This window comes from Elaeis guineensis, chromosome 11 (assembly GCF_000442705.2).
Source record: "Elaeis guineensis isolate ETL-2024a chromosome 11, EG11, whole genome shotgun sequence".
Lineage (NCBI taxonomy): Eukaryota > Viridiplantae > Streptophyta > Magnoliopsida > Arecales > Arecaceae > Elaeis > Elaeis guineensis.
In genome coordinates, this window is record NC_026003.2 from 114,009,916 (window position 1) to 114,033,348 (window position 23,433).

Consider the following 23,433-nt stretch of genomic DNA (forward strand, 5'->3'; position numbering starts at 1 on the left):
CGGTCTTGATTTCGGGGTGTGACATCATGGCGCGTCTATCTTTGTTCTTATTAAGTTTTAGTCTTCTATCTATTAGAATATTACCAATTGCACTAAATACAAGGCCATTAAGCTAAGCTTCTCGAATGTAACCAAAAAAAAAAAAAAAAAGCTAAGCTTTTGGAGCTGTTTGGAAGATTCCTAGAATAGACCACAAGAAATTATAGCCCTTTCCCTGGGTTGTTCTATTTCATTTGATTGGTGACTTGCTCTACAGCTTTGGATGCTTGTTTAGCATGTGTTAAACTATTCCAACCGCTAGATCAGCATTAGAAAAAGGGCCGGCTGAATTTATAATGGAAGTGCGAAAGACATGCTATTTTCTTTTGTGACGAGCAAAAGGGAACGTGATGAAATCAGTGGTTACAGACGAGTAAAGACGGATACGGATCATGACAGCCCACCGGATGAATGCATTATAGAAATCATGCAGCTTGGAAGGTTTCCTGAGGCATGCTGGTTATCAACTTTACATGGCTCAAGTGCCCAAGTGGTGAGGGATTTGTTTGTCTTAATCTTCGGGACTTTATGCCAAGTCTATGCTTCTATTAATATCAGAGAAAGTTCCCTATTTACTTTATCTCGTCTCCTTTATTTCTCAACTAGAAACTACCAAGCGCACTAGGCAGACATTGCATTTATTGGCAGTAGCTGCCAAATTTATGTAGTTTGTCTAATTTCCAAGATGGGTGCGGACAGCACAGAAAGTCAAAAGATTTAGAATGGCGCTAGCAATAATAGCACTTCTCATGAATCTAGGATGGAGCAGTTCTCTCTATATATATATATATTATATATTGAGGGAGAGACATGTTGATCGGAATCAATTTTTCATCCAGACAGATCTAATGAGGTAATATCAGTTATAGATTCAAAATCATCAATTCGATCGGTCATTAAAGCATATATTTAATATTTATGATTAACAATTTCGATTAAGAAAAAATAAAAAAATTTCTTCTCTCAATAAATGATCAAAACATAATCTAACAGCATACAGAATTAGATTAAATAAATTTATAAATTCTGACTAACGGCTTACGAGTCCTATCCTATATAAAAAGGATATGAAGGTGATCGTCAGATAAACAAGCAAGTACAAACAATTAAGAAAAAGATAATTTTTTTAGGAGGAGAAAAAAAAAATTCTCTCTATTTTTTTTATTTTCATTATTTTTTCTATCTATTGTTTTTAAAATTTCGATCAACTTAAATATTGAAGAATTCTGTTAAAATATTTTTGATAAATATAAATTTTTTTTATAAATATTTTTTAAAATCATGAATCTTGAGGAACGCCTAACTCCAATCGTATCAACGTCTCTCCGGGGCCCCGTGGCAACACTGTATCCTAAAAGAAAAAAAGGTCTGGTCTTTAACTGGCATTTGCTTTATAAACCCTCTCCACCCTTCTCGTGAAACACACGGATAAGACTAGAGGAAAATAATGGTGGTCGAACCACCTACGTACGGCCACGGCGTCGCTAAAAAGGGTTCATTAGCGAATGGTCATGTTCTCAATAGCCGGTACTCGGGAACGGTCGCTTTCGATCTTGAATTCCTGGCGCTCCCCTCCTTTAATTCAATCATACGTGTAGACATGGGAACAGCGGGGGCTCTCCTGCATGTGGGCACGTGGTCTTACCTTCTGGTCAGGTAGCTCGGAGAGAGATAAAAACCCCACCACTCTTCCACTCTTCTGCCACCGGGAGACCGAGCTCTGACGTGTCACCTCCACGCGTCATGCCCGTCACGTGCAAGGTATGACCTGCAGTTCAAAAGAATGCTGCCCACTTGGCAGAGCAGGCCTTTGTGGCAGGGCATTATCCACCAGCCTAGCATTCAAAACTCTCTCTCTCTCTCTCTCTCTCTCTCTCTGTGAGGATGAGTAATGGTGGCTTTAAGCAGGCATTCCGCATGTGCTTTGCCTTCCAATGTGAGCTCGCTCCCTGATTAGCCTTCCTTTTTATTTTCTGTGTATAGTATTATTCAAAGAATATTTTTGGAAGAGTATGGATGATGACTACAGCTATTATGCAGTATATGAGTTGTGGGAATACCTTTTACATCAATTCTTTTGTGGTTAGTTCTGTCGAGAAGTTAGAGATATAATCATTGGTGTTGCTTAATGAATCCACATAAAAGAGCTCTGAATTGGTTATTCTCATTATTATTATTCAGATTAAGTTTTTGGGAATGATTAAGGAACTTGGATGGTCCAATAATAGAGCCATCAAATGGGAGTTGCTCGAAACAGGTCATTGGAAGTCTGGGTGGTCATCATATAGCTGGCTCGTATGAATGGGAATTCAATCATTGCGTGCTTGTGGACAAGATGGAAGCTAAACTACTCTCAATGCAAAGAGAGCATCACAATCACATAATGATGGATTACAGGGGTAGGATGACCTACCTGAGAACAGCCAAGATTGGTTCAGATAAATTGTATTCAATTATAAATTTTTCATGATGTGACAAATATATAGTTGCGTCCATCCACTCCTATTCCATTTGATAAAAGGCGTACAAATAAATGATCCACTTTATCACTCATTGATGGTGCCGTACTCTCTTGAGAAATTGGCCAGGGAGGAAGACAACTTCTCGAACGCTTAATGTCTTTTGTAACCGGTTCTACTTTCATCTAGCACTGTAGTTTTTTTGGTTTGTTATATTATTCCCAACGAATTTCAGGCGAGGGCGTCGCCCATCACATGCATATATTGTCCCTTTGGATAGATTTGAGTCTTAATCCTACCAATTCATTATCAATGGGGGAGATTCCATATAATGGATCAACAGTTGACTATGATCTACATCATAAAAACTACTTTGCAACCAAATATCGTATCTTTCGTATATTATTTACCTATGCATCAAGTGACCTGAAAATATACTATTTACTAGCTCAACATGATAATTTTTATGATCTATAGATTGGAAGCACCGAAATTTACTGAATTTTGAAGCATGCATATTTGTGAGACGTAGATAATGATCAACATTGTGGATTTCTAATTTATATCCCATGACATAGTTTAGCACACTAACACTATCACAACTGTTTATATTTGTACCCACTCAATGTATGAGTATGGTGCTTCCAAAATATATGATATTGGATTTGTTGGCAGTTTTGATATAGATCATGACCAATGACGTAGATTCTCAATTAGAATATTGATCATCAATTTCGAATTAGTAGGACTCAGGCTTCAATGCTTTAGAAAGGAGAGTAGATGGACAGCTAAAAAGCAAGCATGCAAGTCTGTTTCAAGTTGACTACCATAAGGACCATATCAGAAAGTACGTAGGCAACAATAGGATATAATGTACCTGCATCAACAGGATAGATTGTAAATGTTCCCAGCCATCTTTTGGAACTCTGAAGTGCAAATTAGGAGCACTGTTATGGCTTCAACTAAAAGGGGTCTAATGATTCTGGACCAACCTGAAAGCGGTCAACTTTTAGATTCCAAGTGAAGAGTTTACCATCGGGCCTAGCCAGGCACCAACAGCATACGCATTAAGCCTCCTTAGTTATGTTTCAAATCCTGAAGTGAAAACTAAAATATGTATAGATATAGATCAAAGGAATAAAAAAAAAGCAATCTTGAATTAAACCAAGCCTGTTTCAGCAACCATCCTCCTTTTACATGTACAAGACCTTGAAGTAGCACACTCCTGGATTCCAGGTGAGAGAGATTCTGTTTGGCCCGAATACAAGAAACCATTCTACTCTTTCTGCAAATAGAATAAGAATGTTAGATTGAAGATAACCAACATTGTCACAATAGACACTTAAAAAACCTGATGGCACAAACTCTGTCCAAATGACCTGAACTAACCAACAACCACTGCAACAGTAATCCAGAAGTGGCACAATAAACCACAACATCGGTATGTTCAATTTTCAAAATCACTTTAAAACAAATTGCAGATGCAATGATACCAGAAGAATGATGGAACACAGATAACAACCCAGAAAATAGATGTAAATAACCTTGCCATCTTTATAACATTGTTATATCACATAAAATAAGAGATACTACATCATACATGACAAACATTAACCTTACATTCTCTTTTCCATATCTCATGAACAATATCACATGCGATCTTCAGGAGAATCTGACCACTTCATGACCTGACCTCATCTACACTACTTTCTCCTGTTACATCAGATCCTCTAAGGTTAGAAAGCAAAGCATCACGTCCGGTCAGAACAATCTGGAAGAAGTCCCTCACTTGCTTTGACAGAAGATCAAGCCCATTGGCAAACCTCTCTGCTTCTTCAGCCATACTTGAAACAGACTCCTGGAGTCCTTCGCTTTCTTCCTGGTCCACACTTTTCACCAGTGTGCCTACTTCCTGATGTCTAATACCATCACTTTGCAGTAATTCTTCTTCTTTCTGGCAACAGCTTTGCACTAAAGTCTCATACTTGTGGCTAACACAACTAGTCAAAGCATGCAATCTCTCTGCACATTTTTCGACAGCCTCCAGTTCTTTCAACATTGTAATCTTTCCACTTGAAAATTGACTCCTAACTTCCTCATTCACAACAGCTTGCAAGTCACTGAAAGCCTCAGCCCACAAGAACTTGTCAGAAACATTCATGTCCATCAATGGTGTAGAGCAACCTGACAATGCTGCTGTGAAGACGCTGCAAATAAATATGGTCATAACCTTCACTCCATACAAGGCTCTCATCAATACCTTCCCTTTGGCAGAGTTCTTGACCTTTGTGAAATCAAGAGTTCGCAAAAGACCTTGTAAGATGGAAAAACAGTTTTCAAACTTGGGACTCTTCGAGTTGAATTGCTTCACCGAATCATGAAGACATGCATTGGCCCGTTTGAGTTGTTCAGATGAAGGACAACTGCTTGAGGGGTCTAAAACATGCAAGGCATATCGTAGCAAGAGTTGCCCTTGATCCAGCTGGGAGAGCTCAGAGCTAAACGCGATGCAAATATCAAGCAACTTCACACTGCAGTCCAAGTAAATGTCAATCCACTTCTCATCCCAGTCAGAAACGGGAAACTGAAGATCAGTTATTAATGTTTTAATGTTAGCGTGGGCCTCAGATAATGACTCCATTGCACGGCTCATCCAAGATAAACTAAGGACATCCGAAGCATCTTCAGGCTTGAGCCTTTTTAAACTTTCTGCCAAGGTTTGCTCAAAAATATTCAGCAAGGCAAGAAGCTTTGGCGACAAATAAGATCCTTTAGGAAGTATAATCCGAAAAGGATTTCCAAAGGGAAAAAAGGTCCACTGCCCATCATGTGGTCGACTCATTTTGATTTAATTGCTAACACAGTCAAAAACAAAATCTGTAGCAAAAAAGAAAGAAAAAAGTATGTAAAGCAAAAATCTTGGTTAAAAAATTCTCCTAGAATATCTAATGCAACTTATTCACCTCTAAGTTGATTCTTGGCCATGAATTTAGCAAATTTCAACTGAGTAAAACTTGATCAAATTGCATGAAATAACCTTTATATCAGATTATGCTTGACAAAAAGAAAAAAAACCTTTCTTATAAATGGATTGAACTACAAATTAATGTCATAGGTTCACTATAATGTTAATAATATAAATAGAACAGATCAGTTATTTTACTAATGATACAATTCTAAACATGCTTGCACACCTCAGTATATACATCAATATTTGGACAAGTTGGCATATGCATATAGAGAGATTTAAAGAAAGATATGACACAGCACAACCATAACTTTACAGTCAATCCAACCAACAGTTTTGATACAAAAGATCCCTGTTGTTAAAATACACATTATTTTAATGATATAAGTAGTCATAACACCATGATTGCTGTTACCGGTTAATGAGGAATAGAGCATATGGAGATTTTATAGGGGTGAAGTACTATGGAAAAATTATATGAATACATCACTCAATCTATATCTATGTAATGCTTATCTATGTTAGTTTTAAATGGAAACTAGGAGTTTCCCCAATTAGCTGAAGACCACAGCCTACAAACTCTCACACTTGAGATAACTTATGTGAGGGATGATGATGTAAAGTGTTCGACAAAAAGAGAACTCATTGTTTTCTTTGTAGTGTTTTCCCCTTTTATCAACATAAGACATCTCTTTGCGTTTCTTCTTTGTAAAAATATATACAAAAATTATCAAGCATGGCCATTCATCAATGGCTAGTAAGCACAATGTCATATCATCGGAGACATTATTCATGTTGAATCTTTCATTTGTTTGTCAGTACTGGTTTACTTCATGCAAAGTAGCAGCAACTGATGGTGGCTGGCCTACAAATAAGGTGCATAGGTTTCTTTTCCGCTAACTTATACTAAGCCTGTTGAGAAAGTTGGGGCATAAAAGGAACATCCAGTTATCCCCCTTTATTGTCATGTTATCACGCTTGCAACTACTAATACCACCTGTTGGGTATAAAATACCCTCAGCCGAAGTTCTCGACAGGATTGGCCCTCACGGGCTCCGTCCGCAACTTCTGCCGCAAGGAAGACTTCGCCCGGACTCCTACGGAAGCCGGGCTCCGTCACCGACTCCGACCGGTGGTAAGCTTCGCCCGGACTCCTACGGGAGCCGGGCCTCGTCCCCGACTCCGGCTGCAGACAAACTCCGCCCGGACTCCTACGGGAGACGAGCTCCGTCCACAACTTCTGCCGCAAGGAAGACTCCGTCCGGACTCCTACGGGAGCCGGGCTCCGTCACCAAACCCGACCGCCGGTAAGCTCCGTCCGGACTCCTACAGGAGCCGGACTTCGCTCCGACTTTGATTGCAGGTAAGCTTCGCCCAGACTCCTACGGGAGCCGGGCCTCGTCCCCGACTTCGGCTGCAGACAAACTCCGCCCGGACTCCTACGGGAGACGGGCTCCGTCCACAACTTCTGCCGCAAGGAAGACTCCGCCCAGACTCCTACGGGAGCCGGGCTCCGTCACCAAACCCGACCGCCGATAAGCTCCGTCCGGACTCCTACGGGAGCCGGACTTCGCCCCGACTTTGATTGCAGGTAAGCTTCACCCGGACTCCTACGGGAGCCGGGCCTCGTCCCCGACTCCGGCTGCAGACAAACTCCGCCCGGACTCCTACGAGAGACGGGCTCCGTCCACAACTTCTGCCGCAAGGAAGACTCCGTCCGGACTCCTACGGGAGCCGGGCTCCGTCACCAAACCCGACCGCCGGAAAGCTCCGTCCGGACTCCTACGGGAGCCGGACTTCGCCCCGACTTTGATTGCAAGTAAGCTTCGCCCGGACTCCTACGGGAGCCGGGCCTCGTCCCCGACTCCGGCTGCAGACAAACTCCGCCCGGACTCTTACGGGAGACGGGCTCCGTCCACAACTTCTGCCGCAAGGAAGACTCCGTCCGGACTCCTACGGGAGCCAGGCTCCGTCACCAAACCCGACCGCCGGTAAGCTCCGTCCGAACTCCTACGGGAGCCGGACTTTGCCCCGACTTTGATTGCAGGTAAGCTTCGCCCGGACTCCTACGGGAGCCGGGCTCCGCCACCAACTCCGACCGGTGGTAAGCTTCGCCCGGACTCCTATGGGAGCCGGGCCTCGTCCCCGACTCCGGCTGCAGACAAACTCCGCCCGGACTCTTGCGGGAGACGGGCTCCGTCCACAATTTCTGCCGCAAGGAAGACTCCGTCCGGACTCCTACGGGAGTCGGGCTCCGTCACCAAACCCGACCGTCGGTAAGCTCCGTCCGGACTCCTACGGGAGCCGGACTTCGCCCCGACTTTGATTGCAGGTAAGCTTCGCCCGGACTCCTACGGGAGCCGGGCCTCGTCCCCGACTCCGGCTGCAGACAAACTCCGCCCGGACTCCTAAGGGAGACGGGCTCCGTCCACAACTTCTGCCGCAAGGAAGACTCCGCCCGGACTCCTACGGGAGCCGGGCTCCGTCAACAAACCCGACCGCCGGTAAGCTCCGTCCGGACTCCTACGGGAGCCGGACTTCGCCCCGACTTTGATTGCAGGTAAGCTTCGCCCGGACTCCTACGGGAGCCGGGCTCCGTCACCAACTCCGACCGGTGGTAAGCTTCGCCCGGACTCCTACGGGAGCCGGACCTCGTCCCCGACTCCGGCTGCAGACAAACTCCGTCCGGATTCCTACGGGAGACGGGCTCCGTCCACAACTTCTGCCGCAAGAAAGACTCCGCCCGGACTCCTACGGGAGCCGGGCTCCGTCACCAAACCCGACCGCCGGTAAGCTCCGTCCGGACTCCTACGAGAGCCGGACTTCGCCCCGACTTTGATTGCAGGTAAGCTTCGCTCGGACTCCTACGGGAGCCGGGCTCCGTCACCAACTCCGACCGGTGGTAAGCTTCGCCCGGACTCCTACGGGAGCCGGGCCTCGTCCCCGACTCCGGCTGCAGACAAACTCCGCCCGGACTCCTGCGGGAGACGGGCTCCGTCCACAACTTCTGCCGCAAGAAAGACTCCGCCCGGACTCCTACGGGAGCCGGGCTCCGTCACCAAACCCGACCGCCGGTAAGCTCCGTCCGGACTCCTACGAGAGCCGGACTTCGCCCCGACTTTGATTGCAGGTAAGCTTCGCCCGGACTCCTACGGGAGCCGGGCCTCGTCCCCGACTCCGGCTGCAGACAAACTCCGCCCGGACTCCTACGGGAGACGGGCTCCGTCCACAACTTTTGCCGCAAGGAAGACTCCATCCGGACTCCTACGGGAGCCGGGCTCCGTCACCAAACCCGACCGCCGGTAAGCTCCGTCCAGACTCCTACGGGAGCCGGACTTCGCCCCGACTTTGATTGCAGGTAAGCTTCGCCCGGACTCCTACGGGAGCCGGGCTCCGTCACCAACTCCGATCGGTGGTAAGCTTCGCCCAGACTCCTACGGGAGCCGGGCCTCGTCCCCGACTCCGGCTGCAGACAAACTCCGCCCGGACTCCTGCGGGAGACGGGCTCCGTCCACAACTTCTGCCGCAAGGAAGACTCCGTGCGGACTCCTACGAGAGCCGGGCTCCGTCACCAACTCCGACCGGTGGTAAGCTTCGCCCGGACTGCTACGGGAGCCGGGTCTCGTCCCCGGCTCCGGCTGTAGACAGACTTCGCCCGGACTCCTACGGGAGCCGGGCTCCGTCACCAACTCCGACGGGTGGTAAGCTTCGCCCGAACTCCTACGGGAGCCGGGCCTCGTCCCCGACTCCGGCTGCAGACAAACTCCGCCCAGACTCCTGCGGGAGACGGGCTCCGTCCACAACTTCTGCCGCAAGGAAGACTCCGTCCGGACTCCTACGGGAGCCGGGCTCCGTCACCAAACCCGACCGCCGGTAAGCTCCGTCCGGACTTCTACGAGAGCCGGACTTCGCCCCGACTTTGATTGCAGGTAAACTCCGCCCGGACTCCTATGGGAGCTGGACCTCGATCCCGACCTCAGCTAAAGAAAGACCTCGCCCGGGCCCTTACTGGGGTCGGACTTCGAGCTCCCCTCAAGTGGATAGCCAACCACCAGACATTCCGGCCGAGCTTCTGCCGACGGGTCTGCATTCCCTGGCACGACACAGCAACAGCCACGACCCTGCTCCACTTCCTGCGGCGGATTCTGCGCAGCTCCATTATTCTCAGATAGACCGCTATGACGGCCACGACCCTGCTCCACTTCCTGCGACGGATTCCGCGCAGCTCCATTATTCCCTGACAGACCGCTATGACGGCCACGACCCTGCTCCACTTCCTGCGACGGATTCCGTGCGGCTCCACTATTCCCTGGCAGACCGCTATGATGCCCACGACCCTGCTCCACCTCCTGCGACGGATACTGCGCGATCCTTCCATTCTCTGGCAAGTCGCGACAACGGACGCCGCTCCACTCCCTACGGCAGACTCCACGTGGCGCGCTGCCGCGAGGGCCACGAGTCCACTCCACTACTCCTCGCAACAAATTTCTCCTGACTGTGGGCAGCCCACTACCAAACGGTTATAAACGTCGCCATCAGTCTGTTGCGCCCTCCGCCTATAAAAGGGGAGACCCCAGATACGTAACGCTAGAAGCTCCATTTTTACTATCTCAAAACTCTGCTAAAATTTTCGTTCGAGCACTCCATTCTTGTTGAGGCAGAGAACTGATTTGAGCGTCGGAGGGTCTTGCTGGAGCAACCCCACCTCTGGTTTAGACTTCTTTTGCAGGTCCCGGCGGCGACCGCGACCCCCTCGACTCCAGCTTCTCCGGCGCAGGCGGATTTTTGCACCAACAGGATTGGCACTAGAGGAAGGGGCCGAATCTTCGCGGTACCCTTGTTCTTAAAGGAGCGCTCGACGGAATCGCCCCCGGGCATCTTTTCCGACGTCCCCTCCTCCTTCCTCCACCTGGTCTTTGCTCGATGCCTCCCCGCAAGGCGTCCACGCGACGATCCATGGCCTCCGCGGCCAGGTCTCAAGCTCCGGCCTCACCTCCTATTTCCCAACCTCCTCCCCCTCCCGCGACGGCGGTCGGCGCGGAGAAGTTTGACCTGCTGGCGCAGCAGGTCAGAGGCCTCACTGAAGCTGTGCAGGCCATGCAGCAGCAGCCACAGGCATCGGCGCGCCTAGAAAGGGTGTCACCGGAGCACCAGAATCCGGCGGTGGTGCGGGCCACTTGGACAAGCCGTCCCGTCTTTCCTGGGAAGACGAATCCGAGGGTGGAGAGCCCTCAGTCGGATCACGATTCCACCCCTGGAAGATCCCTGCCCCCATTCTGTCAGAGAACCCTCGAGACCCGGAGTCGAGAGGACTTCTTGGACCGGAGACTCCAAGAGATGAACCGGCGGATCGAAGAACTCCGCCACGCTCCCCCCGCGTATGGTGAGGATATTTGCACTGACCATTTTCTCAAATGATCATGCAGGAACCGATCCCGCCAAACTTCAAGCTCCCCCAGTTCGAAAGCTACGACGGGACTGCAGACCCGGTCGATCACCTGGAAGCCTTTCGGACGATGATGCTGCTTCATGACGCTCCCGACGCCATTCTGTGCCGAGCCTTCCCATCCACCTTGAAGAGAACGGCGAGAAACTGATACTCGACGCTGAAGCCGGGTACCATCTTTTCCTTCAATCAGATGAGCCACCAATTCATGGCCCATTTTGTCAGCAGCCGACGCCCCCAGAAGGGTTCGGAGTCCCTCATCAATATCAAGCAGAGGGAAGGGGAGTCCATTCGGGCCTATATCAACCGCTTCAACGTCGCAGCGTTGGAGGTTCGGAATTTGGACCAATCGGTTGCAATGGCCGCTCTGAAGGGCGGCCTTCGGAAGAATGACCTTTTGTTCTCCTTGGAGAAGTACCCCAGGGATTTTGCTGATTTGTTGGCTCGGGCTGAAGGATACGCTCGAGCGGAAGAGGCCTTCAAAATGAAGGATGAGGAGACCGCGAGAGAGCGGCAGGCGGGAGACCCGAGTAGGCCTGCAGTCGAAAAAAGATCGAGGAAAGCTCGGCCGCGTTCTCGATCCCCTCCTGGGCACAAGCGTGCCCAAACTCCGCCTCGGGTACGCAGGCAGAGAAGTCCGGACCGCGGGGTTCGGCGGGGTTCTCCACCGGGAAGATTCCGCAACTACGCCCCCCTCAATGCCTCGAAGGCCCGGGTACTGATGGAGGTCAGGGAACAGCTCCCTAGGCCAGAGAGGATGCGTACACACCCCGGAAAGCGCAACCCCAACAAGTTCTGTCTCTACCACCGCGACCACGGCCACGACATGAAAGAATGCATCCAGCTACGAGATGAGATCGAGGAACTCATCCGGCGAGGTCGACTCGACAGATTTATTCGACGCCGGCTTGAAGGTAGAGAAGATCGGCCAAGAGCCCTGCCGCAACCTGAACCGCCAAGGAGAAAGGAACAGCCCGGAGATCGGCCTCCAATTGGGACCATCGACTCCATCGCCGGAAGGCCTCAAGGAGGAGCAGACCTTCCACGACCGACCGTGGAGCTCGGAAAATCTGTAAATGTATCGCTTACGACTCCACCCCGAATTTAAATTCCTTTCGACTTTGCATGCCCCTTCCATTTGAAATGGATTTGTCACGACTGGAGATGACCCCTTCAAACAATTAAAGCAAGGTTATGTTAGGAACAGGAGGAGAACCTCATCTTAACATAACCCAAAATCGATACAGAATTAGGCTTGGCAGAAACCTATCGTAGCTTTTGAACCTTAAAACAAATGAAACAATTGAGAATTCATGGGCCAATACGTGGCATTCGAAAAAAGAAAATACAAACTTAAAAGAAGTTTAGTGGTAATCTGTTCGGTCATGGTAATATATATTTGACAGGACACGTCAGATTTGGAGATTTCCCCTCGTCCCTTCAATTATCTATTGCTAATCAACACTCTTCTCTTGCATTTTGAGTTTATTATATATCTTAATAGAAAAAAAAAAAAGCAAATTAGGGTTTCAAATATAGAAATCTAGATCTCTAGATTTCACACTCAAAAAATGCACGAGAGTCTCCTCACTATATCATACTCAGCAAAAACCAAAGCACAGACCTTCAAGCAAAGCAATATCCTCGGTGACAAATAAGGAAATATACCAAGATTCCCAATAAAAACACAAAGGAACATAGCATTAAAATTAAAACCACAAGATTAAAATTAAATACCGAAAAGCAGCAGAGTATCACCTGCTATTACCTTTCTATATGAGTCTAATTAAAATTTTAGACCGAATAAATAAGGATAAGGAAAAGAAAAAAAAAAAAAAAATCTCCCCCAAGAACGACCAATTCCAAACCCCAAGCGAAAAAGGATGAGGGCTACGAACACCAGATGATGAAAAACTACATCAAATCGGACCCTTTTAACAAGAGAGCCTCCAATTTCCCCTTATTTGCAGAGAAATCTTGGATCAATTAGATCAAGAACAAAAAAAAAACGGTCTCCTTTCATCTATGGACTTTGAATCATCCCAACAACGCGTGGAAATAAAAAGGCAATACATCTACACATGCTTACCTCCGGGATTAGAAAACGCAGACGAGATGAGAAAGGAGGCAACAAATTCCATACCTGAATCGGTACACGCCGAAGAGCGTGAAGTAAGAGGAAAGTTGCGGCACCAAACAAAACCAGACGACACGGTTGAGGGCTGGTCCTTCTCTTTTCTGCCCTGGCCTTTTTGGCCGCCCCACCACCACCAATCCAATCCGCTGTTTTGCTTGGTCTAGAATACAGATTTGGTAGGATCTTTATAGCTGACACGTGATGCGTGGTTGTTATTATATTGGCAGCGTGCTCCCCATACGACCATCAGATCGCGTGTTTGCACATTTAGTATAACCAGCTGATGCGGGATTAATATATGTACCCTTCTTTTCTTAGCGATGCAGCGACTCCCAAGTAAAGGTTCGACCGTTTTTGGTGTATTTATGAGAAATAGGAGTGCAAATATCTTTTTCGCGTTGACATCTGGTGGCGGATCCGAAGTTCGAAATTAAGAGATTTGGGAGTAGTTTTGGGTCCAGAATTGCCGACAGGGATCCAATGCAATGAGCGTATCAGGGTGCTCCGAAATTTAAAATTCGAAGGAGAGGACGCCATCGTTGATTAATGGAGGCCCTGGAAATGAAGCTTCTCCTCACTGAGGGGAGATTAAGAACAGGGACAGTGCCGTTGGGCTAAGGCCTATTGAAGGCCCAACCCAATGAAGAAGAGGTCCAATCCTAACTAGGAGCTAGGCCGTCCAAATCCAAGCCAGGTCCTTAAACAGGGTCTCGGCCATGTTGGATCGGAACCTAAATGTTAGAAAATAATGTAGGTTAGACATGGGTTGGCCACGTATTAGCCCAACCTAACATATATGAAAGGTTCGTTTTGGACGAATATTTTATATGTAAATATGAGATTACAAGGGGTTAATCTTTATCTTTTCTATCCTATAACCATAGAAATTTCAGGGGCTAAATTCGACTGGATTAAAATTTCCATCTCTTGCTCTTATAACGAGGGATGATACTGTCTGAGTGAATACTTGATGGTGAATACTAGCATATATTATTATCAAAAAGGATACCAGTATATATTTAATCCCAATTCTTCTTTGATGCCAAAAAGTGAAAAGGCCATTTGATGCCCCCCAAGAAGAGGGAGGAAATTGCTATAACTTAGTAGGGATTATACTAGGGATACAGAAGAACAGGCCTATGATTGAATTTTATGTTGCTCCAAGTTTATTAATTAGGCTGGCCTGACAATTTTGTAACACCTTAGCCTCGGCATGGCCTTTTTCCTTTGTATCAGCCTACTGAAGTGAGTTGAGGAAAAAAGTTCTAAAGAGGAGTCACTGGAGATTGAAGGAATAAAAGATTGAACATGTAGCTGTTGTTAAAAATGAACTCAACTGATTACAAGTGTGACCTATGGTTCTGCTGGATTTAGTGCACGCATAATTGCAACCAAGATGCCTCCCAATAATTCCCACCTGGGCGCACTCATCCATCTGAAGATTCTGAACACCTGTAAAAGGCCTGGCCCTACTCTCACTCAATGGCTATGGCCCCCTAAGATTCCACCCACTTTCTCCAATTTGGGCTGTCAGGGGGAAGTTCTCAGCATTCTGGCTCCCAAACTTTTCCAAGCGTAAATGACTTGGTCAAAAAAGGGCAAGGTATAGATTTGGCAATTTATAATATAGGATCAATTTCATTCCAATACTAGTGAACTTGCTTAATGCTTATGGATGGAACGAAGGCAACCAGATACTTATCCTGCATCCTTCTTGGAACCTTCTTATGTCTATGTTTATGGGCACTCTTATGCTTATGCGCACCATTCATAAAATATGCCATTGAGTTTGTTCATAGCCTTAATTTTTCTCATGTCTAAACTTTGGGGGAATGTCAAATTATGTTATCATGAGGTGCTCTTTGCTCCCAAAATCTCTCTTATGATCGTCCATTAGAATGATTCAAGACGATCACATGATTCTAGGTGATCACGTGATTCTAGAGATCATATGAACAATAAAATTATTATAGGTTGATATGTGATCATTTAAATTTATTTTAACATTGTATATTTAGAAAGGACCAGGATTTAAGCTTCTACTGTCCTTCCTTAGTATATTGCTTCCCCTTTACGGATACTAGTTGTCTTTAAATTAGAACCCAAATGGCCATGTCATTCTTGTGCAGAGACTAAAGCATGAATTGAAGTGGCAAAGCCACTACCCTTGCTCGTGCAAGTTAACAGGCAATTGTAATAACTGGGTCGGTCATAATGTGCAAAATGCTCCGATAGTGAATACTTCTTTGATTCTATGATTCATGATTAGTCATCTGGAGAGCCAATCTGAAGCATTTTATACTCGTTCTCCTGGGATAGAGAGGTGGCTGGTTATTGGGAAAGCCCACTCATAGACAAATATGTGGCATAATCTCCCATGATCTACAATGCTTTCCTCCCATAGATTATGAGAATGAACCCCTGATTTCTTATATGGCTGAAGAGCATCATTGTGGAACTAAGTTAGAAGATTCTGATAGAAGAATAACTTAATCAAAAGGCCTGGTGGCTTGTAATGGGGGTGCAATAACTCTTGGCATATTCCTGAGGTGACTTCTGGGGTACCATAAAAGTAGAGGCCTTACAGTGCCGGAACAGAAGTGAGGGATAGTGGTAGGCCATGCTTTGCCTCTAGCTTCATCATTGAAACACAGAGAAAAAGACCACCACAAGATATTGTCCAGAGTTTAATGGAAGAAAGGTGTCATGGGACTTCAGGGACACCAGAAGCTCTTTGGTTCTTCCCAACCATTCCTTTTTCACAAAGGCACGCTTTGACTCCAAATAGAAGAGGGTCCCTCTGCGTAGTGGGGGAGCTGTTCTCCAACTGTGAGAAGGAGGAGGATTGGGACAATGGCAATAGGAATGCTCTAGAAAGAAAACGATACACTGCCAAAACCCATCTGAATCACATTGATGGTCTGTCCCTTTGGCTTTCTGCAAACATCAATGAGTAGCTTTGCCTTGTCGTGTTCTCTGTTATCCGATTCTAGGCCGCTCATAGGAGCTGTTTCATTACTGAAGCAATTATAGTCGAAATTTTCAGGGTAGTACTAGTAATCCATGGATAAGGCCAGTGTTTGGGCTGGTCTAAAAAAGCAAAAAATTAACAAAAGAACTTGAAGACTTCAACAACTTGACGATAAGGTTATGCAAAATCAAGTCCTCCAGGTAAAAGTATAACATGGTGAAACGAAGAAAGAAACATGGAAACATGGTTTTGGCATTGTGATTAGGTTAAGCTAATTTGAGGCCGATACATCCTAAGGTGAACTATCCATCGTGGCATTGGTGATTCAACAGCAGTTCGATACATGTCTTCGATAGAAGGTGATGGAGCGGTTGCCAAGCCTTTGCCATATGATCTTTTACGGTTGTGCACTGTGCAGGAGGAGCTCCGGAATCTTCTATCCACTAGACGACAAGCAACCGACCATCTCGCTGCTCCACTTCATCCTCCACTCAATGAGATTCGTAATTTCAACAATCTCTAAAATGTGCAAGTCTTTATTCTCTAATAATCAGAGTACGTCCTCACGACCACTGTTCTCTAGCAAATAGCATGTGTTCTCACAGATGATAAGTATCCACTTTTATCTACAAAACTTTAATGTAGGATGGAGTTTAGAAGAGCTTAGCACTCTATAGAGGAGATAGATTTCAATTTGTATAGAATTAGTCTTTAGAAAAAGGCATGTAGGGTAAGTGTTTTTCACCCTTATACTCGACTCTATTGTTGAACTCTCTTTAAAAACTTAGGCTTCTTCTGTTTTCTTCTGTGGTAGATTGATTTAGACATCGAAGGGTCCACTACCAGAGAATCCCTCCAGTGTGAAGATCTTTCTGTTTTTGATAGTTGCAGGATCCGATGCGAAGGATCGATCAAAGTCCAAGCACTAACATCCAACCTAGAGATCTTCAGTGGTATCTTATGGCCATCATTTATTCTCTTTCTCTCTCCTGTCTCCAACTCAGCGGCCCGAGCTAGCTCGACTCTCCGGCGACAATAGAGGCACTTTGATTAAGAGAGATTTTTATCAATGAGTGGCTTTTCTTAGACTAGCCATGTGTATAAGATGACAGCATTACAAACCATAATCTAAGAGCTCAAAGATACAACATGTTCTCTCTTACATTAAACTACTTTATTATCAAAGAAAATTATACTTCAAAAATTATGCTGCTTCAACTGCTTTGGGTTAAAGTGCATTGCAATAAGCCAAAGAAAAAAATCAAGTAAACATTTCCGCAAAACTAGAAAAAGAATCAAGTGAAGTAGTGGTCCTAAATTCTTCTTATTAGATTATGCTAATCACATGCATTGTGAACAAACCTTAACATTTTGTCACTAAGATTATGCTAGATGAAGTGTCTTGGATAAAAAATATAGCGTGGTCAGACAAGAATCAAGTAAACATAAAGCTGTTAGATTCTTGTCATTAGGTTAAGCTAATCACGTCGTTTTGAGTAAGACTCTAACATTTTGGCACCAAGGTAGTTGGAAAAAAATATAGTGGTGGGGTAAGACAAAAAGAATCAAGTAAACATAGCAAATCCAACTAATCATGTGCACTATGAGTGAAAGAAGACATTTGTAAATTGTGTGTGTGTGTGTGTGTGTGTGTGTGAGAGAGAGAGAGAGAGAGAGAGAGAGAGAGATTGATTTGTAATGCAATGCAGAGGATACACTAGGGGAGTGAGTGGTGTTTTGGGTGACTGCATGATGACAAAAAAGCACTAGAATCTGCTTAGGGAACTCAAAATCCCAACATTTTGGCACTTTAATGATCATAAAATGCAATGCTGAGGATACACCAGGGGAGTGAGTGGTGCTTTGGGTGATTGCATGATGACAAAAAAGCACTAGAATCTGCTTAGAGAACTCAAAATCCCGACATTTTGGCTCTTTAATTATCATAACAAGATTATCATCTAAACAAAGTGAACTCTCCACAATGTGATTATGTTAATTAAACTAATTCTGGGAACTTTGGTTTGAAGAATGATGCAAAGAAGGGAAAAGGAATTAAATACACCTAGGAAAGGTTGGGACTCGCAGTAGGTGGTGAGCCAACCCACAAAACGGTCTTCTCATGCGCTTCATGACAAGATCATTTTGAATTATTTTTTGTTTTGGTCTAAAGAGAAACAGAAGCCCAATTTGTATTAGTACATTAATGATGTCAGGTGTATGATAAAATTGCGTATGCTCCAAAGATCATCAAAAGAACCGGAGCCTGAATGTTAGAAAAGTTGAGAAGAGGAAAAAAAAAAAAAAGGGTGCAGAATATGACAAAATACAATGCTCTGTTTTACGATACCCGATGGTCATGTAGAGAGACTTTCGGTAAATTTATAATTGTTTATAATTTATAAACAAATAATTTGATTAAATTTATGATTGTTCATAAGATAACCAGAGACTTTTGGCTGCAGAAGGTGGTGGGGCTAATTCACTTCATTTTCTTTTGGCTCCTGAAGAGAATGAAAGCTGTTTGCCCCTCACATCCAGAAGGAAACTTTATTGGAAAGCCATGACCGGTCTGGAACAAATGAGTTAAAAGATGCTTCCAAGAGAGAATGGCCACAAATCCTTTGGTGGTCTAAATGATCAGATGGGCATGTCTCATGATGTGAGCGTGCAAAGGATGGAATAGAGAAAAGGTGGACTTGATTTGTGTCTCCACTGATAAAGGACCGTCGAATTGATACATGTGAACAATAGATTCTGACCGAGTATTCTACATGTCTTTTTTTTTTTTTTTAATCAATTTCGATGGTAGCATGAAGGACAGAGGACAATATGGTGGAGCTGGATTTTTTTTTTTTCTAGTGATGCGAGGTCGCATTTGGTTACTGTTTGGGGTTCCTTACTTTTGATTCGTTGGTGTCTCAGGGTGAGTTGAGAGCTGCTTAAGGGTTTGATGTGTGCTGTTATTATCTTATGTGCTGGTAGAATGATTAGTCGTAGTTATTTGATATATAGGAGAAATGGATTACTTGTTAACATGCATTGAAGAAAACAATTGTAGCAGAAGAACTGGTATGTGCTCTCTTGTTGGCATATATCCTGGTCGTAGGGATTACATAACATATCCTCTTTCTTAGTATTGCAAGTTGTCAAGTGTCAGAAAATTGAAGGACATGTTTTAAGAAAATTTCTACGGAGTGGCAGCCGTGACTCTAAAATGATCTTTTGTATCTTTTGAAAAAAATACTGAAGAATAGTTTACAAATGACCACATAAATGGATACAGAAGAAATAAAAAGTAATTTAATGATCCAGAATATTGTGTTGCTATCAATCTCTGATGAGACGATCGACGGTAAGCCGAGTTGTTGCGTCTAAATGCTAGACGATAGAAATTCTACAAAATGAAGTGTTTTTGTCGAAAGTTATTCGGCGAAGATCTTCCGATGCTTAAGTTAGTCAGAGAAAAAAAACAATCGAGAATCAAAAATAAGAACCCAAAAGCTTATAATTAATCTCACCTATTTGGTCCCTGTAACGTACTGCTTTATATAGCGTGAGAAAAATCATTATTGTGTAACTCTTATCTCCGAATATTTGAAAAGTGGGAGTTATAGCATTTACTAGGTGGTTACCTTATTAACTGCTATTAAGACCGAGTACTGAACTGCTCGTGGCGACTATCACGCTCTACGTTCATAGATAGTTAATACTCATACCGGATAAGTATCGCTCGATTCTCAGATATGCGGAATCTAGATAGTCGGTATGATGCCGAGTATGTCGTCGGTCAAGTATCGACTATATGTCAAATATTGCCGATCAAATGTTGACTATATGTTGAACCAAGTTAGTAAAAGATCGATTTGGTCAGATTCTGTCGATCAAAATCGGCTCGATCCGTAATGTAGTGCATTTAGTTGGTAGAGAGACGAGGAGAAGAGATAGTCTGCCAGACGATGAGGATCAACCCCAACATTGTGCATAGAAGTTCAAGTAAAAAATTTTGTTATAAGGTACTACAAGAGGCATTGATTTAACATGCACTACAGTGAAAATGGTAAAAGGCGATGCTATAAAAGGTATTTTACGATGTTAATAAGCGCCGTCAATAAGGTTTACGATGCTTCAAAAAACGTCGCGAAAGCATCGCCTATGTAAGAGTGGAGACGAAAAGCGCCGACGCTTTTTAAAAGCATCGTAATTTTCTAACGACGCTTTAAAGCATCGTAAAATTAAATTTTAACGGTACTTTTTAGCATCGTTAATGACAACGCATCCTCCACTCTACCAAGATGCTTTTCGAAGCATCGGCTGTTAAGTCATTAGCGACGCTTATAAGCATCGTTAAATAGTGTTTTAACGATGCTTATAAGCATCGTTAAATTTTTTATCAGAAAAAAAATACAGATTTTATATATATAAAAAAAAGAATACATACATTTCTGTATAAAATTATATCAATTATTCAAACATAAACCTGTACAATCACCACCATTCATACCAAAAGCAAATTTCAATAGCAAATTTAACCAAACCAAAAGATATTGTTTTATATAAATAAAAATAAAGTACTAATCGTCCATTACAATCAAGAGTAATATAAATAAATATAAGAATACAATAAAAATAAAATAATGTCAATCTGTAGGCGGATGGTCATCGCTGTCTCCACGTGACGTACCGCTGTCTCGACAGGTGCCTGATGTGCCAGGAGCCTACAAGAAACATATCAAAAGCATGATTTGCATATCTATAAATAAAAATATATAGATCATTAAATTAATATAAATATATATATTTAATAATATGTGTTTACCTGAGATGGGCCATACATCTCTAATAAAGATGTAAGCCGATCAATCTGTCCCCTCATGGCATGCATCTCGGCACGGCTCTATCGCATCTCCTCCATCTCAGCGGCACGACTCTGTCTAATCTCTTGTATCTCCGCCTCGAGTCTGCGGACGCGTGAATCCTGAGCATCTGCTGCAGCATGCTGCGTATATCTACTAACCTCAGATAACTGAGTGGGGGTGACTCTTACTCTATAACCCCTCACTTGGCCGTAACGCTCTGGTCCCATCAACTCTGTGAACACCTCGGCCTCGATATGGCTCTGCTGCGTAGATGCTGCGGACTCGTCATCACGCTCCGCAATGAGAGATGTAGCCCTCTCCTGTATTTATTTTGAAAACAAAAGTTATACATTAATAGCTAACAAAATTAAATTAAAATTATTGTAAAAAATAAAATATTAATAATGCCGTACATATAAATCTCTCGACTCATCTCGAATAAAAGTACCATCCTGATGAGTATGAGTCATCCGATAAAACTCCACTTTATCGGGTTCCCTCCCATGCTCATCCACCTACACAAATAATTTTAATTTTAAGCAAACAGTTATAATAATTTTAAAAAATATATGAGTATCATTATACAGATATGATCCACAATACATAATGATATTAGTTATATAAATATTTCAACATAAAAATTAGAAGTTAATTATGAAAGTTTAAGGAACATACAAACTCCTGTCGGAGTCGTGCATAACTCTTCGACCCCGATGTATGAGGAACAGACTGAGCTACTCGCGCAGCTCTACCAATAGCAGAATAAGTCTGTAAAATAACGTAAAAAACTTGTTATATGTATATATATAATATACAATATAAATAAATATTTTTATAAAAAATTTAAAAGAAAAGATAATGAGCAGATAATATACCTGTGCCCTCTCGGAGAACCAATAATGAACCAACTCCATCCACTGATGAGGGGTTACATCAGGAGGACAATTCCTAGCAACCTCCTCCTCTGTCATACCCTGTCTCATATAGTCCCTCTTCAATTGTGCTCTATATTCTTTCCATTTGCGGTTGAGAGACTTCATTACAAAATCATGAGTGAATGGAGGGAGAACAAACTTGCTCTATAAAAAAAAAATTAAATGAAATAAATTATATAAGTGATTAACAATTAATATACAGTATGAACATCAATTCATTACCTCTATAACTCGGAGGAGCTCAACTTTGTACGTTGGAAGCATGTCATTCCATTTTGCATAGCCCAACAGACATAGCTGAGGCCTCCGAGCAACAGTCTCCAAAAATGAAGTCAATAAACAGGCAGCTTTCTTAATTGGCTGACCTAGCTGACTGCACTCCACAACAATTCTCTCGCCCTCACGTATCTGCCATACATCTCGTACTACTGTGAGTCCGCGTTTGGGGCGTACTCTCCCGGATCCGTCTGCAAAAAATACATAAAAATAACTATATCATAAATATACATAAAATAAAATAAAAATAAAATTACATGAAAGATAATATATACCCTGCACGTGTATCTCATCATCTGATTGATGAACAGGAGGATCATGCTGTGCTGATGATGAAGAAGGATAGGGCTCGGAATGCTGTGCAGCTGAACTGGCCTCAGGCTGCTGTGCTGAAGAAGATATACCGGCCTCTGTCTGTGAAAACTGAAACTGCACACCAGCATATCGTCCCCTACGACGCATAATGTCACCTAGCATTTATATAAATAAAAGGTAGAATCAGTTAATATATGGAGTAAAATAATACAATAATTAATGCAAAATATATACATCATAAATAATTATTACCAGTAACAATCAAGCAATAGTGTTTCCTTCAAATTCTGTCCTAACCAACGTCGTCGTAGCATTTAAATCATCTGCTGGCACAAAATTGTAGGGCATACATTGTGTATAAGTGTTATCGTCATCATCCTCCACTTGGTTTCCCATATCATATAAGTCTCTAGGTTTTATTTTGATAACAGTAAACCAATCTTTATCTTTTGCATCTTGTACATAAAATACTTGACGAGCTTGAGATGAAAAAATGAATGGATCATCCTTCAATAACACACCAGTATGTATCAACCTTGAAAAATTTACAAGTGTAAATCCATTTGCATCTTGTTTCAAACCCCTTGGTGAGTTTATGTCTATCCAATCACATCTAAACAATACTACTTTAAATTTTTCATAATAATCCAACTCATAGATATTTTTAAGTGCACCATAATAGAATTTTCCGTCTGCTTCCACCATAACACCGCTATTCTGTATTTTTCTAAATTTCTCCCATTCTCTAGTATGAAATTTAAAGCCATTAATTATGAAACCGTTATATCTATTCACAATCTTGTTAGGTCCTCGAGCAAGAGCTATTAGTTCATTTGAATTATTTGTCTCCATCATCTTTGATACCTAAAAAAAAATGATATGACGAAGTGCTGTTGAGTTATCTGATATTAAATATGTATCAAAAATTAATATATCTCATAATTAAATATAAATCATATCTGATTCGAAAGTCACATAGGGAATAACTCGACCAACCATCGCTGTTCAATCCTTGCATTATGACGAAT

At 43.6% G+C, this 23,433-nt stretch overlaps 1 protein-coding gene across 6 annotated transcripts; it reads right to left on the minus strand.

The window, feature by feature from the left end:
- Window positions 1-3,310: 3,310 nt before the first annotated feature.
- On the minus strand, window positions 3,311-13,210 carry LOC105054068 (UPF0496 protein 4). Of its 6 annotated transcripts, XR_012135550.1 has the most exons (5): window positions 13,056-13,210; window positions 4,119-5,375; window positions 3,707-3,783; window positions 3,491-3,593; window positions 3,311-3,375 (listed from the first exon to the last, which is right to left on the minus strand). XR_012135550.1 is itself a non-coding variant. In XM_010935462.4 (2 exons), the coding sequence occupies exon 2, from the start codon at window positions 5,338-5,340 to the stop codon at window positions 4,180-4,182; it is 1,161 nt and encodes a 386-aa protein (XP_010933764.1). In that variant the 5' UTR covers window positions 5,341-5,375; window positions 13,056-13,210; the 3' UTR covers window positions 4,029-4,179. The 6 variants fall into 6 exon arrangements, 2 of the variants coding, with proteins under 2 accessions (XP_010933764.1, XP_010933765.1); XR_012135549.1 differs by having other exon boundaries at window positions 3,311-3,593; XR_012135548.1 differs by having other exon boundaries at window positions 3,491-3,783.
- Window positions 13,211-23,433: the final 10,223 nt, after the last annotated feature.

Coding starts and splice junctions, on each gene's coding strand:
- LOC105054068 (XM_010935462.4), bottom strand. CDS start 5,340: ATGAGTCGACCACATGATGGGCAGTGGACCTTTTTTCCCTTTGGAAAT.